At 40.4% G+C, this 15,057-nt stretch overlaps 3 protein-coding genes across 5 annotated transcripts; all 3 read right to left on the bottom strand.

Moving 5' to 3' along the window:
* Positions 1-4,067: 4,067 nt before the first annotated feature.
* Positions 4,068-6,987, bottom strand: LOC125214230 (ABC transporter F family member 4-like). Its single transcript, XM_048115165.1, has 2 exons — positions 6,815-6,987; positions 4,068-6,419 (listed from the first exon to the last, which is right to left on the bottom strand). Exon 2 carries the CDS (start codon positions 6,406-6,408, stop codon positions 4,252-4,254), a length of 2,157 nt encoding a protein of 718 aa, XP_047971122.1. The 5' UTR covers positions 6,409-6,419; positions 6,815-6,987; the 3' UTR covers positions 4,068-4,251.
* An 828-nt stretch (positions 6,988-7,815) lies between these two features.
* LOC125213792 (probable inactive receptor kinase At4g23740) lies at positions 7,816-11,171 on the bottom strand. Of its 3 annotated transcripts, none has more exons than XM_048114529.1 (4): positions 10,898-11,171; positions 10,733-10,786; positions 9,114-10,385; positions 7,816-8,861 (listed from the first exon to the last, which is right to left on the bottom strand). In XM_048114529.1, exons 3-4 carry the CDS (start codon positions 10,318-10,320, stop codon positions 8,173-8,175), a joined length of 1,896 nt encoding a protein of 631 aa, XP_047970486.1. In that variant the 5' UTR covers positions 10,321-10,385; positions 10,733-10,786; positions 10,898-11,171; the 3' UTR covers positions 7,816-8,172. The 3 variants fall into 3 exon arrangements, with proteins under 3 accessions (XP_047970486.1, XP_047970487.1, XP_047970488.1); XM_048114530.1 differs by having other exon boundaries at positions 10,904-11,171; XM_048114531.1 differs by lacking the exons at positions 10,733-10,786; positions 10,898-11,171 and adding an exon at positions 10,570-10,668.
* A 1,711-nt stretch (positions 11,172-12,882) lies between these two features.
* Positions 12,883-14,627, bottom strand: LOC125213793. Its single transcript, XM_048114532.1, has 5 exons — positions 14,280-14,627; positions 14,144-14,196; positions 13,876-14,040; positions 13,319-13,420; positions 12,883-13,170 (listed from the first exon to the last, which is right to left on the bottom strand). The coding sequence occupies exons 1-5, from the start codon at positions 14,503-14,505 to the stop codon at positions 13,036-13,038; spliced, it is 681 nt and encodes a 226-aa protein (XP_047970489.1). The 5' UTR covers positions 14,506-14,627; the 3' UTR covers positions 12,883-13,035.
* Between the last annotated feature and the right edge of the window lie 430 nt (positions 14,628-15,057).

Here is a 15,057-nt window from a genome sequence, read left to right as displayed (position 1 = left end):
ACTGCGTTGCGTTACTTTTCAAATGATCTATCAAATATTTCTTCAATTACAACCTTCTTAAGAGCATCCCAACGCGTTTGTGGGATGTCGGATGCGTTTCCCAAATAATGTACGCCTGCATTATCCTTCACAACATGATCGTCGAAGACGAAGGCGTACAACTGACTAGTTGGGCCAATGACGATGAAGCCGGTCCAAGCCACGGAACGGCCACCCCTAGTGTACGACGTGGGGTACCTCTCGATGAAGCCGGCCGCCTTCAGGAATTTGCCAACATGCGCCAAGTGGATGCTCATATTCAACTACAAAAGGATATAATTGAAGAGTTGTGGGCACGGAGGATTGCACGGCGATAGTTTTTTTTCTTTTTATTATGCATGTAATTTTTTTTATCTATGTAACTTTTTTAAATGCAATTAATGAATTTTCCCGTATATGTGTCGTAAATTTAATTCCGTAATTTAATCGTAATTTTAATTCCGTAAATGTAGTATATTTTGAATTATTTTTATTGCGGCTGGTCTATGGCTGGCCTAAATCCGATGTGGCAGGTGGATTTTTTAGTGTTGCTGACGTGGCAGGGGAGAGAATGGCTGGCCTAAGTACCATTGCGGATGCTCTAATTCTGCTTCATTTTGTTTAATTTTATTTTATTTTTATATAAATGAGAATACTGATCGATCTCTTAGCATCTCCAACGGCAGACGTCGCGGTAGGACGTTGCGGAAGTCCGACCGGACGTCCGCCGCTGTGAACGAAATGGTAGGACACGCTCGTCCCATTTGCCCGTCGGATGGGCTCGGACATCCGCCCGACGTCCGACCGGACGTCCGCTTCTGTGGCGTGGGTCGGACGTTCGATTATGTTTGATTTTTAAAAAAAAAAAAAACTCTATAAATACGGCTCGTTGAACTTCATTTCATTCACACCACTTGTGTTGACAAGTTTCTCTCTCTAAACTCTATTTTCAAATATATCTAGAATGGCTAGTAGTCGTGCGGGTGGTAGTAGCGGGAGCGCTAGTGATAGTGATAGTGATAGTGATAGTGATAGTGATAGGATAGTGAATTGGATCTCGTTGTAGAAGGGGCGATTGATCGATTGCTACGGCAGAGGCAGCAGCGGCGGCAGCAGGCGGCGGTACCTCGGCCGATCCATCGCCGACGTCATGTACCCCGGGACCACATTGCTGCACATCTTCAGTTGTATCGGACTACTTCGCTCCGCAGCCGCGTTTTGGGGATGTCTTATTTCGGCGACGTTTTAGGATGCATCGTCCGTTGTTTATGCATATCGTGGGTGCTTTAGAGAGAAGATATGAGTATTTCATGATCAGGGAGGATGTGGCTGGCAAACCCGGTCACACGCCCTTACAGAAGTGCACTGCCGCAATCAAGCAACTGGCGTATGGAGGCCCGGCCGACATGTTCGACGAGTACCTCCACATTGGCGAGTCGTGAGCCGTCGAGTGTCTACAAAATTTTTGCGCGGACGTTAGAGCGATATTCGAGGATCGCTATCTTCGGAGTCCGAGCCCCGCAGATTGCCAGCTGGCTGATAAATATGCACGGGTCGGTGCACGGGTTCCCTGAGATGTTGGGCAGCATAGATTGTATGCATTGGGAGTGGAAGAACTGCCCCGCCGCCTGGAAAGGGATCCACACTTCCGGCTTCAAAGCCAAGCATCCCACGATGATCCTTGAAGCTGTAGCTGACTACCGGCTGTGGATATGGCATGCTTATTTTGGAGTCGCCGGGTCGAACAACGACCTCAACGTCCTCCAGTCGTCGCCCCTGTTCAACGATCAGTGCAATGGCGTTGGTCCCGCCATCGGTTTCGTCGCCAACGGCAACCAGCACAATATGAGATACTATTTGGCGGATGAGATATACCCAAACTGGCCCGTCTTTGTGAAGACGATCAAGCATGCGATCGGACCAAGAAGTCCTACTTTGCGAGCCATCAGGAGGCAGCGCACAAGGATGTTGAGCGGGCATTTGGTGTGCTCCAGAGTCGATGGGCGATGGTGAAGGGTCCTTCACGGATGTGGTATATTCCCAACATCGGCGACATCATGTACGCATGTATCATTTTGCACAACATGATTGTCGAAAGTGAAGGTGACGAACTGACTCAGTGGACCAACGAAGATGATACGGGTGCCGGTCCAAGCCACGGCGTGGCCAGCGCGAATGTGAACATGGGGGTACCTCATGGAGAGGTTGAGCAATTGCGCGCATTTGCCTACATGCGGCAAAGAGATGCTCATATTCGACTTCAGGAGGATATCATCGAAGAGGTTTGGACGCGGAGGGGTGGACGTTGATGTGGTTGCTTTTTTTATTGACTATGTAATTTCTTTTTTTCGAATAATGTATGTTTTTTTTATAATGAAATATTCGCATTTCCCCTTTCGTATTCGTGTCGAAATTTTAATTCCGTAAATTGAATAATTGTGAATTTAATTTTATTGCGGCAGGAAGTCCTAGTGATATGGCAGTAGAATGGAAAGTCCTAGTGATGACGTGGCAGGAAGTTTTTGTGGGAAGTCCTAGTGGGAAGGGCGCCACCGGAGATGCTCTATAACATCTTTATTATTTTCAACGCTTTCAAATACTTTAGCTAGTAACTACTCCCTCCGTCCGTAGTCCAATTTCTTAGCGGCACAAATTTTAAGAAATGTTTAGAAAAGTGAGTGAAAAAAAAGTTAGTGGAATTGGAGTCCTATATAAAATGTGAGTGAAATGAGTTAGTGGATGGTGGGACCCTATTACCATTTATGGTAAAAGTGAACCGAGACTCCTATTTGCGGACGAACTAAAATGAAAAAACGGGACTTCTATTACTCCGCGAATAGAAGTCCTGTTTTTTATTTTTTATTTTTTATTTTGGTCCCTTCGCGAATAGGAATTCCGATTCATGATTCCTACTCTATTATAAATGATAAAGCGGCATCCACATTTCATTAACTCATTCGATTCATATATATAACTCCATCCATCCGTCATTATGAGTCTCATTTCTTGGCGACATAAGTTTTAAGAAATGTTAAGAAAAGTGGGTGGAAAAAATTTAGTAGAATAGGGGGACCACTTGTATGTATTAGTTTTAAATGAAATGTGAGTGAAATGAGTTAGTGGAAGGTGAGACCATATTACCATTTATGGTAAAGTGAATCGGGACTCCTATTCGCGGACGAACTAAAATGGAAAAACAAGACTCCTATTCGCTGTCGGAGGGAGTCATTTAAAACTATTATACACAAGTGAGACTCATACTCCGCTAACTTTCTTTCACCCTCTTTTTTTAACATTTCTTAAAACCCATGCCAAAAAAGTGAGACTCCTATTTGCGGAGGGAGTAACAATATACTTTAACTATTTAGTTATATTCTCTTCATAAAAAATCGGGTAAAATATCATTTTACATCGCATTCATTTCCTATTTCACAAGAATAATTCTATGTTTATTACAAAGCCATTAAAAATTTAAAATATGCTGAAAAAAGAGAGCATATTATTCTTTTATTAACTTATTCATAAATGAACATGAATAATAAATTTAAAGACCAACTCGAATCCCAGATCTTTATGGATTCCTATTGATCAATGGCGAAGTCGAGTGAAAAGTGTTGGAAATCCATCGAGTGAAAACCCATCGATCCAGCCTCAACCTCGACTTCCTTGTCTTCATCTTCTTCTCCGCCGGCAAAACTCGTGCGCTGGAACTACTCGGAAGCGGCTCAGGGTGGCGGCTGATCAGAATCCTGGGAGAAGCCGAAGCAGGGCTGCCGGAGGTGGTGGTGGTGGAGCCCCCGCTCGGAGTCCTCGAGTGGTCGTGAAAGAGTTCCCATAGCTCTTGTTTCCTCACAGCAGCTCTCACCAGCCTCTCCCAATCTTCATAAACTTTAGTCATCCTTTTTCACACATTCACACTATAATTCTTCCTCACTCTATATTTATATACACAAAGCAGAGTAGATGGTAGTTGCCTCTTTATTTCCATTGAAATTTCGATGCAATTTCAACGTCAATAAAAGCTTCACCGACAAAATACAGTTACGAAATGACACAGTCGAAGAAATATTATGCTCCAAAATTTTCAAAATATAGTAAAAGTTACAAGAAAAAGTTTTTGGAAAAATACACTCACTATCACTAGTTTTCACCAAATAAACACCAAATCTTGAGATGAAAAATATGGTCTTTTTATTTCTTAATAATAACTCGAACCTCATGCGAAGGGACCAATCAATCGTCAACCTCGGCTCTGATTTCCTTGACAAGCTCATCCTTGTAGTCTTCGAATGAATCAGGGAAAGCCTCAACGGTTCCGTTTTCCACCACCCATATCTGGCTCTTTTCTTCATCTTGGCACACGCGGGATATAAGCCTAGAGTCATGGCTGACGAGAACGACTCCTCCTGTGAACTCATCCAGCGCGTCTGCCAATGCATCGATACTCTGCATATCTAAATGATTGGTCGGCTCATCCAGAAGTAGAATGTGCGGCTTAGACATGGATATGGATGTGAAAACCACGCGCGCCTTCTGCCCTCCGGATAGTTTTGCAATAGGAGTCAGATGGTTGTGGCTGGGAAGTCCAAACTTGCCCAGCTTTGCCCGGACGGCCTCTTGCTTGCTGAGCCCTTCTTGTTCCGGATGTAATCGAAGTAGATACTGAACGGGCGTTTCATCCATTATCAGGAGATCCACAAAGTGCTGCGAGTATCTGCCTATCCTCAGTTTCTGACTTCTCCTCACCTCACCCTCTGTTGGAACTAAATCACCTGCAAGAAGGTTGAGCAAGGTTGATTTTCCAGCTCCATTGGGTCCGACAATTGCTACACGAGTCCCCATATCAATGCCCACATCGACATTAGACAGCCTGAAGTCCTCGCGATTTGGGTAGCTAAAGCTAACTTCGAGTAGTTGCATGAGTGGTGGTGTTAGCTCAGTAGGCTCAGGGAAATGGAACTCCACTGTGTAATCTTTCCATTTCCGTGGTGCCTCTGCTACAGGCTCATCCTCATCAACCTTACCCTTACTCTTGCTCTTCGAGGCTTCCTTGGCAGCATTAAATTTGGCTCGATCCTTGACCTTCTCCTGCTGAGTTCGACTGCCAGATCTCTTAGCATTTCTCAGCTGCTTTTCATAAGCCTCACTCTTCTTATTTGCCTCTTTGCGGCGCTGCTCATATCCACCTTCGAAATCATCAAAATTTCCACGATAAAGGTGAAGCTTCAAATCATGGAGATGGATAATCTCGTTGCAAACGGTATTTAGAAAATCTCTGTCATGTGAGACAACAATAAGAGTTTTCTTCCACCGGCATAAGTATTCTTCCAACCAGAGAACAGCCCTGAGGTCAAGATGATTTGTAGGCTCATCCAACAGCAACAAAGTAGGCTGAACAAAAAGTGCTCTGGCCAATGAAATTCTCATTCTCCAACCACCACTAAAGGACCGTGTTGCTCGACCCTGCATATCTTTAGTAAAACCCAACCCAGCAAGAATTTTAGAAGCTTGAGCCTCAGCAGCATCTGATCCCATCAACTGCAACTTCTCATACAATTCACTCAGCTTCTCTCCCACGTCATTCCCTTCATCATCATCTTCGCCGTCACCAGTGGACATATTCGATGCATCCTGCAAAGCAGCAACTTCTTCTCGAAGTTTGACAAGTTCTTCGTTGGCTGAAACAACTGCTTCAAGAGCTGTTCTATCATCACCAACGACCTCTTGTTCAACCAAAAGTACATCAATATTTTTGGGCACGGGTATCTTTCTCCAAGCAAGAAGCTTTAACAGGGTAGATTTACCCATTCCATTGGGCCCAACCAATCCATATCTCTTCCCATGAGAGATTTTCACCGAAGTATTCTTCAACAGTTCTTTCCCTCGAGCAGCAACAGAGAAGTTTTCAACTGTTATATCTTTTACATTAGCATCAGCATCGTTTTCACCATCAAGTACAGAAGCCCGGCTACCAATTACAACAGTAAACGCATCACGATCATCCCTGAGTGCCTCCTTTTTAGCTACCTCTGCAGCCTGAGCCACAAGCACATCCTTCTTTCCACGCTTCTTCAACTCTTTGTCGGTGAGACCTGTGTCAATAGGCTTTGTAATATTTCTGCGGCTGTTTACCTCAATCAGATGTGCCTCCTCCTCTGAGCCCAATTCCTCTTCCTCTTCATCAGATGAAGGAAGATCTATACCGTCAATATAAGAAGAGGCTTTAGGAGCAGGTTTTGGCTTGGGTTTACTAGTGGAGGCGCTTGCTTTCTTCGGCTTTTCAGGTTTTGCATCCATGCTCGCGAGTAATTCAGTCACCGAGAACTTCTCCTTCCCACCCTGCTTCGACTTTGTACCAGCACCAGCTTCATCTGATTTCTTTTTACCCATTTCGACAATACCTAATCAACCAAAGTTAAAAAAACAACCAACGAAGTTTAATCAGCAAGGAACTAATCATACAATTAGAAGCATGATATATTGTTCGTACAATCAACTTGACTAAATTTACCAAATTAACGCCTCACATTTCAAACTAAATATTAGTTCTCAAACAGCTAATTTACCAAATTAAAGCACCAATCAGGCAATCAACCAGGGGATAAATCTCCGGGGGAAAACACCAATTCTTCAGATCCAATTCAGTTCAAATTAGGGCTAAGTTAACATCGAATTCGCATCAAAACGACAACTTCACAACAAAATTAAGAAGCGCCAACAAAAATACCGTCAAATCCAACGAAGAATTATTCAAATTCAAATAAAATACAAAAACAGATTTACGAGAAATTCTTACAGTTTGCAATCCAGTAGCTGGAGCCTAGATCGGCGGCGATATTCGGATCTAGAAAGGAGATTCCGATAAATCGGTAGCTCAAGCTGAGAAAAAACGGCAGCGATAGCTAAAGATCCCTAGACTGCCTCTGTAGAGAGGATTATTTCTATTTTGCAAAATAGCTAAAGCAATTGATATTTTATCAATATTTGTGACTGAAGCCTTAAATTTATATATTAATGTTTGAAGATTTACACTAATAAAATGGCACGAAAATTTATTGTTAAATATTTTAACCAATTGATATTAATGTTTGAAGATTTACACTAATAAAATGGTTTTGTAAATTTTGTGTTATAAATTTTTTGTAAACACGAGTTAAAAAGATGCTTCAACTTTATTATTTGTAAACTGAAATTTTTTGTAAACACGATTATCAGATTTGAATGGATAACTTTGGGCTGACATCAGGCCCATTCTAAGATTTTATTAAATATTTTACATAAAATTACGTTAATTATATTTTATTCTACTAGAAACTTTAAGATTGTTTATTAGTCATTTTATTTATAAAGTTTAGTAAAATCGAAATATTAAATTTTAAAATTTCAGTTTTTCTTAATTGCCAAATCCAAATACAAAATGTCGTTGTTTGATGATCTTCAAAATGATGTGTTTTAATAAAATAAGTATTTTTTTTATTTGATATTTGCTGGGAAATGTTGGTGCTTTGGTGTGCCTTCTTGGTGGGTTGTCACTGTATCAACAAAATATCGTCTGTTTTCTTTTTCCTATTCTTATTCCGTGTTGTTCTTAATGTCACCAAAAATGTCATTTTGTATATACAATTGAGAAAAAAAAAATTCACTTTAGTATTCTGATTTCAAATATTACGAGATTAATCATAATTAGACAAAATTTCATAATTTAATGGCTACTAACCTTATATAAACATGCATTGCAAATATTTTCTAAAAATGAGTAACCCTATAAAATAATTGGACTTAAAAAAATTATCTATCTCAACGCAAAAGTAAGTTCATTTAAGATTACAAAATAGCAGTAGCAAGTAATCAAAACTAATATGACCAAATGTATCAGTTGACTTTTCACTAGCTTTTCTTGTATTTAATCCTTAAAACAAACTAGACTTTTGACTTTGGGTGAACATTGGTAGCTTAACAACATCCTAACCGCCCCTCTCTCTCCACTCCCAAACTTAAACTAACAACATCAACCTAATCCAATCACAAATTCATTTGGCACCATTACTTTGGCAAATGGGACAAACAATAATTCATAGCAAACAAAACCATATTCAATGAAAATTATATTAAAAAAAATTAAAATTCTTGGACCTAAACCAAATTACCAAGAATCTAGTTTGTAGTTGAAGAGGATCCAATCTCACTCACATGTGGTCTAATATTCGGACTCGAAGACCTTGTCCCACCACGAGAGCTATTCCTCGTGGCTGTGGCCGTGGTCGGGGCCGGGGCCGGGACCACGACCCTAATCTCCTCCACCATCTTCACCACCTGCTCCATTTTCGGCCTTTGCTCGGGCATCCGCGCCACGCAACTCAACCCTATTTGCAACATCGACACCATCTCCTCCTCCACGTGTGGGTACCTCAGGAGCTCCAAGTCGAACACCTCACCCGTCCACTCCTCCCGGACCACGGAGTTCACCCACCTCACGAGGTGGATGACCTCCTCCCCTCCCGAGGCGTGGACAGGGGACTTCCCAGTGAGAAGCTCAAGCAGGAAGACCCCGTAGCTGTACACATCGGATGCCTGCAGCGCCTTCCTCGAGTCCATCACCTCCGGGGCACGATACCCCGAGCGCACAACGGGCGCCGAGGCGGGACTCATCAGCGTTGCTAGCCCGAGATCACTCACGCAGCCGTACTGTTGGGCGTTGAGGAAAATATTCGAAGATTTTATGTTTCCGTGAACGAGCTTCCCCCCACATTGTGTGTGGATGTGAGCAAGGCCTAACGCTGCGCCAATCGCGATCTTTAACCGTGTTTCCCAGTCGAGACGACACAGGTTTTCGCCTCTTCTTGCTGCACAAATGTGGCAAAAGTCATCAATTTAGAGGCCAAAAGCAACTAGCAATACAATAACTCAACCTTTTTTCATGATCAAGATAAAGTTTGTGTACTAATAAAACACAGTTCACTAACAACGCTATACAGAAGAGTGGACATACACAATACAGAATGACACTACTACTAAAATCAAGAAAGGCCGATTCGCAGATCACAAACAACAAAAACGACACAGAAATAGTGATGTATGTATAAGTAGTAACATACCGTGGAGCAGCATTGAGACGCTTCCCTGACTATAGAAATCGTACACCATTAGCTTCTCGTCCTTGGAGTAGTAATAAGCCCTCAAAGGAGCAACGTTCGCGTGCCTAATATTCCCAACAACCTCCATCTGCTGCTCAAAATCCTTCCTCCCAACAATGACTTCCTTCAATCTCTTAACCGCAACTGTAGTCGCATCCTCTAGAGCCGCCTTATACGTAGCCCCAAACGTCCCCTTCCCGAGCACCTCAGCAGAGGCCCTCAACAAATCCTCAAGGTCGAAAGCAAGATTACACCCCTCAAAAAATATCATCCCCGCATCCCCTTCCTGCACGTGCTGCGACCCCATCCGCCTTGTTGACTTCTCCGCCTTCTGAAGCGGCCCACTCTCCCCGCCTTTCTTCCTTCTGCTGGTGACAAACAGCAGCAAGGCGATTGCCACAAAGGCCGCCACAGAACTGCCAATGACAATTGCAAGAATGGTATGGTGGCTAAGTTTAGGCGAATGCTTCTTTCGTGTAGCTTCAGGTGAAGTAGCAGAAGATGGCTGGAACGAAAAATTGTTGCCCCAAAAGGCTGAGCTAGGAAATCTTCCTAGATATCGAGACACATCTCCGGTGAGATTGTTGTTGGACAAATCCAACACTTGCAGAGTTTCGATATCGAGATCAGGAACATCACCGAAGAGAGAGTTATTAGCAAGATCCAAAGCTACTAAATGAGTCAGATTTGAGATTGAAGATGGGATCCTCCCATTAAACCTATTATTCGACAAGTTCAACACCGAGAGATTTTCCCAGACAGATAAGTCCAATGGCAATGGACCCTCAAAATGATTAAACTCAAGATACAAACTAGACAAATTCCCAAGCTTCAAAATATCAGAAGGGAAAGGACCAATCATACCATTAGATCTCAAACTCAAGATCTGAAGGGCGGATAAACGGCCAAGAGTGTTAGTAGGAACTCCGCCTTTCAATCCAACAGCAGGAAGTCTAACAGCTATAACTCTTGAACCATCATGATTGCAAGTGACTCCAGTCCAGCTATGGCAAACAGAAGTCCTCTCATCCCAATTCAAACTCCGGGAATGGTTCACGTATCTAATGAAATCGAGCAAAGCAAACTTATCCTCAACCGGTTCTGCACTAGCTAATGAGAAGAGAGCACCACACACTAGCACTACTGAAAGGATCAGCTTGATTCCCATCTCTTGTTTCTCTCCAATCAAGAACCTTAAAACCCTCAAACACTAATGCATAATCTCCCCCATCCCTGAGATCATGAAAAAACAAAACAAGCTTGAGTTTAAGATGAAACAGAAATCATATTTAAGATACTACTTATCAATGATTGGTGACATTTGTTTGAACATGGTAAACAATGTTAGGTAAACAACCAAATCGAATACTTTTAAAACACAAAGAAACAATTTTTATAGAAGCCCTTTTCCTCCCACCTTCATTGACTCTGATCAATCACTCACCTCTGCATTTTCAAATTACAAACAACACTAATTTCAATAGGGTTTTCCTAATTCTTCACCGTTTCAAAGAATCATGCATCAACCAATGACATCTCATCTAATAAAAAATGAATTGAGCTGAAAAATATAGTCTTGCCTCTGAAAAAGAGATAAGAAACTTCCAATCTCAGCTACCCAACAACCAAGAATTCTGCAGGAAACAGAGTCAGAGCTTCTGTTACATAAATCCCAAATGGAAAAAAGAAAGAGCAGAGACAAAAAAATGCAATATTTAATGAAAACAAGTGGGAAGAATCCAAACACAAACTGAGGCAGCGGTTGGTGGCAGTGTGATGAATGGGAAAAAGGAGATTTCTTGCTTGAGGCAACGGAAATGTGAAGGGAACACAAGAATTAATGATGGGAAAAGTTGGTTTCTTTTTCTTCTTTACTGAATTTCCATGGCGCGGGAAGAGTGGGATCTGCACGTGCTGTAGCGTAAAGATGGCTGCAGCTGCAGATTAAACAACTAAATTTGATTGAATCATGTTGAAATTTTTGAGAAAGAGGAAGTGATGAATGTCTACTCTCAAGAATTGAATGAAAAATCACATTTTGATGATTATATTCACTTTCTTCTTTTATTCACTTTTTAATAGTTCACGTAATTATTTTTTGAATATTATACAATAGGAAAGGAATTAGGTGTGATATTTACTTAATTGTAGGAAAATTTTGAACGTGTTTATGGAATTTTAAATTAATATTTTAATTTAAGGCATCTTCCCAAATTAAATTTTGTAGAAATTAGGAAAATGCTGCCTTCTATAAAATTTATTTTGGAAAGATGCCTTAAATTAAAATATTAATTTTGACTTGACTATTTAATTAGTTCAGTGTTCTTATTTAGACCCCGTAAGGCAATAAAGTAATAATAGGAGTTAATATTTTTATTATTTAAATGGTAATATAATTTCCCAAAAAGGAATATATATAATTATTGGAGTGATGGTTTAGAGGTGGATTAGGGAGTTAAGTCATGTAAATGGCACCTCTTTTGCACGATTTTCCCAGCACTAACAGAAATATCAAATATATGCAGTTTAAATTCCTCATGATTTTATATAAATGAAATTTTTTCCCATTATAATAATGTGAATAGTCTTTTTTGTTGGTTATTGAAAGTGGACGGTGGTGGTTATCACTTTATGAGTATGAATAATTAATATGCTGAAGTGTTTAACTTATACCGTTACAAAAATTCAGATTTCAGTCGGTAGAAATTTATGATTTATTACCTGTATATAAATTTATGATAGTTTTATTTTTTCCGTTAAAAACACCATAAATATATATGGGTCACTGCAAGCTTATACTAATAGTTTAGGGTCTTGTAATAAATCTAAGAATGACGATACATAAATACAGTCATTAAAAACATAATGTTTATATATAAAATTAGGTTCATAATTTTTATGAAGAGTAAAGGTTGTATTATAACTATTCACGTGCCTAGAGATTCATAATGATTAAAGCTTTGCTGGATTTATCGTCTTACACCACAACCAAACAACGATGATTTAATTAATTTAGAATTTTTCTATTAGAGATCTTGATTATCAACGTATTTTTCAGAGTTTACTAATGAAAAGGAGTTGGTAAACCCTGCTTATTTTGTAGGGATCGTGTTCGTATAATATTCAAGATGATATACGATTGACTATGCATGAAGAAAGTGACATCACATCGCATAACAATGTTTAATCACGACAATTTCAACCGACTATTCCGACCCCAAAAATTATTAACAAAAAAAGCTAATGATTTTTTTTTATCTATAATCTACATTCATGCTTAGCTACAGCACAATTTTTAAATCCTATTGCATCACCACGATGTGAACAGGCATTGTTTTCTTAAGAAAATATAATGTCATGCAATATTATTGCGTATTTGCATTTATATTAATTTAGCATATATGTATATTCAATTTTTTTTAACAAAATGTCCCAGATCTACAGCTCAGTGCCACGCAAAGGAAGCAATCTGATTCACGAGCATCGGAAAGGGTGCGAGAAGCCGACTCTCGGACGCTTGGAGCCTCAAAGCCGGAACAGTCACCGGGCAACTGCTGAAGAGTGCTAGTAGCGGCTTTCTTTCATCTTCTTCCTTGTTTCATTCTTTGTGTTCTGTTCTTTATTTTCAAATGAGGAAGCTGTTTTGGAAAACCAAACATCTAAGATTCTATTCATCATGAATATAATGCCCTAAACCGATGTTGGAAGTTGGAACCGAGTACAGGTAAGATGAAAGAGGAAAGAAAATGGCTCTCACTCAAAAGAGGCATACCAAATCTCTATACAATACAATCATAGAATTTCTCTTTTTTACAGTGGCAAGCAAATTTGTGAAGCTACTGCACCTGATTTCGTATCAAATAACACTACAACGCACTGATATTCAGGATGGAGCATTGATAAGCTGAGCCAACGCCTTGTCTGTGTCATTGTCGTACATGATTAAGGCATCCGCCACGTTGTTCGATGAGAATCCCATTTCCCGGAGAAGGGTAAATCCATTGGCGAATTCCTTAACCTGCAAAATGTTGAATGATATTATAAGATGGTGGTAAGAAAGAAGGCCTATTCCATTATTTCCAGACGAATTGATAGAATGATCAAACATATACTAAATTCAAGCTAAAAAAGACTCTGAAAAGAAGAAAGATGGATATTCACATTACCTTACTAGGATTGTCTCCATAATTTGCAACTGCAAGCGGCACAGCCTCCCTGCTGAGGCCTGCTGCTATGTATCTGCTTGCCACGGGATCAGCAGCCGGTCCCTGAACTCAACAGCAGATTCATGTCAATATCAACAGCTAGATTCAAGAAGAGAGAGCACATCAAATACAGAACTGCATTTTAGCACTAGATGCACACTCAGATGCACGGTCCATCTGTCCTATTTAATCCTAATTGTGATTATTATACTCAAACTAGAGATTAACATCACCAGCTAGATTCAAGATAAGAGTGTTCATCAAATGCATAACCACACACTAGCACAAGAGGCACACTGGGGTGCACTGTGCATCTGCCTTAATTAATCCTAATTGTGATTAAATGGTGGACAAATAAACCCTAATGGAGTGGATGCACTGTTCATTCGGATGTACACGAGTGTATGCATTAGCACAAAGATGATACAAAACCGGCCATAAGCTAAGGACTAAGCAGGCTCAAGAACACACATTGAAATTAGAATGCTACAAATCCAATCTACAGAAAGAGCACATACATAAGATGGTGTTGGCTGAGTTGCCTTTGGTGGAGCATTATCGATTCCAAGCCTAGCCCAGTTAGGGCTCTCCTTAACTGCTTCCTTCAGCACATTCCTCTCGAAATCGAAATCAAAGTGGAAATTGCTGCGCGGAATTTCCCCCAAATGTGGCAGCAATGGGGGCTACATCGCACAAATTAATCAACTTTCAAATCCGGCAAATAAATCACAAGAGAAGATCCTAAGCTAAAATTAACAATTAACCAGTAATAATGAGATTTTATACCGGTGGAGTAATTCGATATTCAGGCTTGATAGAAACCCTAATCCCGATCCCAGCTGCAAATCATCCCCAATTCAGAATACAACCAACAATTAAATTCAATCACATGAAAAATAACGGAAAGGAAGCGGCGACTTACGATTAGAAGGGGGAGGCGGCGCGTGGTGCGACGGGGGATTGCGGAAATGCGCGGCGGCTGAGTGAGGGGCGGCGCTGCCGATCTTAGGGTATAGTGAAGACTGTTGAGCGTAGGCCGGGTGAGAAGCGGCGGAGGAGGAGGAGGAGGAGGGAGCCCTGCCGTAAGGCGGCGTGTTGAAATCATAGTGTGGCGCCGGCGCGGTTTGTTTTCTGAAATCGTACTCCATTTTTGGTGGAAATCAAGCTGAACTGTTTGATTTCATCGAAAATCAACGAGACTTTTTCTTCTTGGTTGAGTAAAGGAGATGAGAAATGAAGAAATTAAAATAAGGGGAGGAATTTTGGAGGCAATTTCGTAAATGATTTCAGTTATTGCTTAATTTTATTCCACTAAAATATTTTAAATAAATACTAGTAATAGTAAAATACGTGGCAAATACTAGTAGTGGTAAATACGTGAAAATTGCAAATCTGAATTCTGAAATGAATTTGAATACAATTATCCACTTTTCTTATCAAAATAGCTCAAAACTAAATTCTCCTTTCTGGGCTAAATGGCCCAAAACCAAATGAGTAGCCCAATTGACAGTATCCATATTGTCAAGTTTATAAATGCATACAATTAAGCAATTTAGCTAGATAATAAAAATATCGAAGAAAAAAAAATAAAAATTACAAAAATTGAAAATTTGTGACAAAATAAAAGTTATAATTCAATCAAAATTGAAGATTTGTGCAAAAAATTCGTGAAAACGGGTGTGATTTCATAAATACAGCAG

The sequence above is a fragment of the Salvia hispanica genome, chromosome 3 (assembly GCF_023119035.1).
Source record: "Salvia hispanica cultivar TCC Black 2014 chromosome 3, UniMelb_Shisp_WGS_1.0, whole genome shotgun sequence".
Classification (NCBI taxonomy): Eukaryota; Viridiplantae; Streptophyta; class Magnoliopsida; order Lamiales; family Lamiaceae; genus Salvia; species Salvia hispanica.
This window is presented reverse-complemented; position numbering and strand designations above follow the sequence as displayed.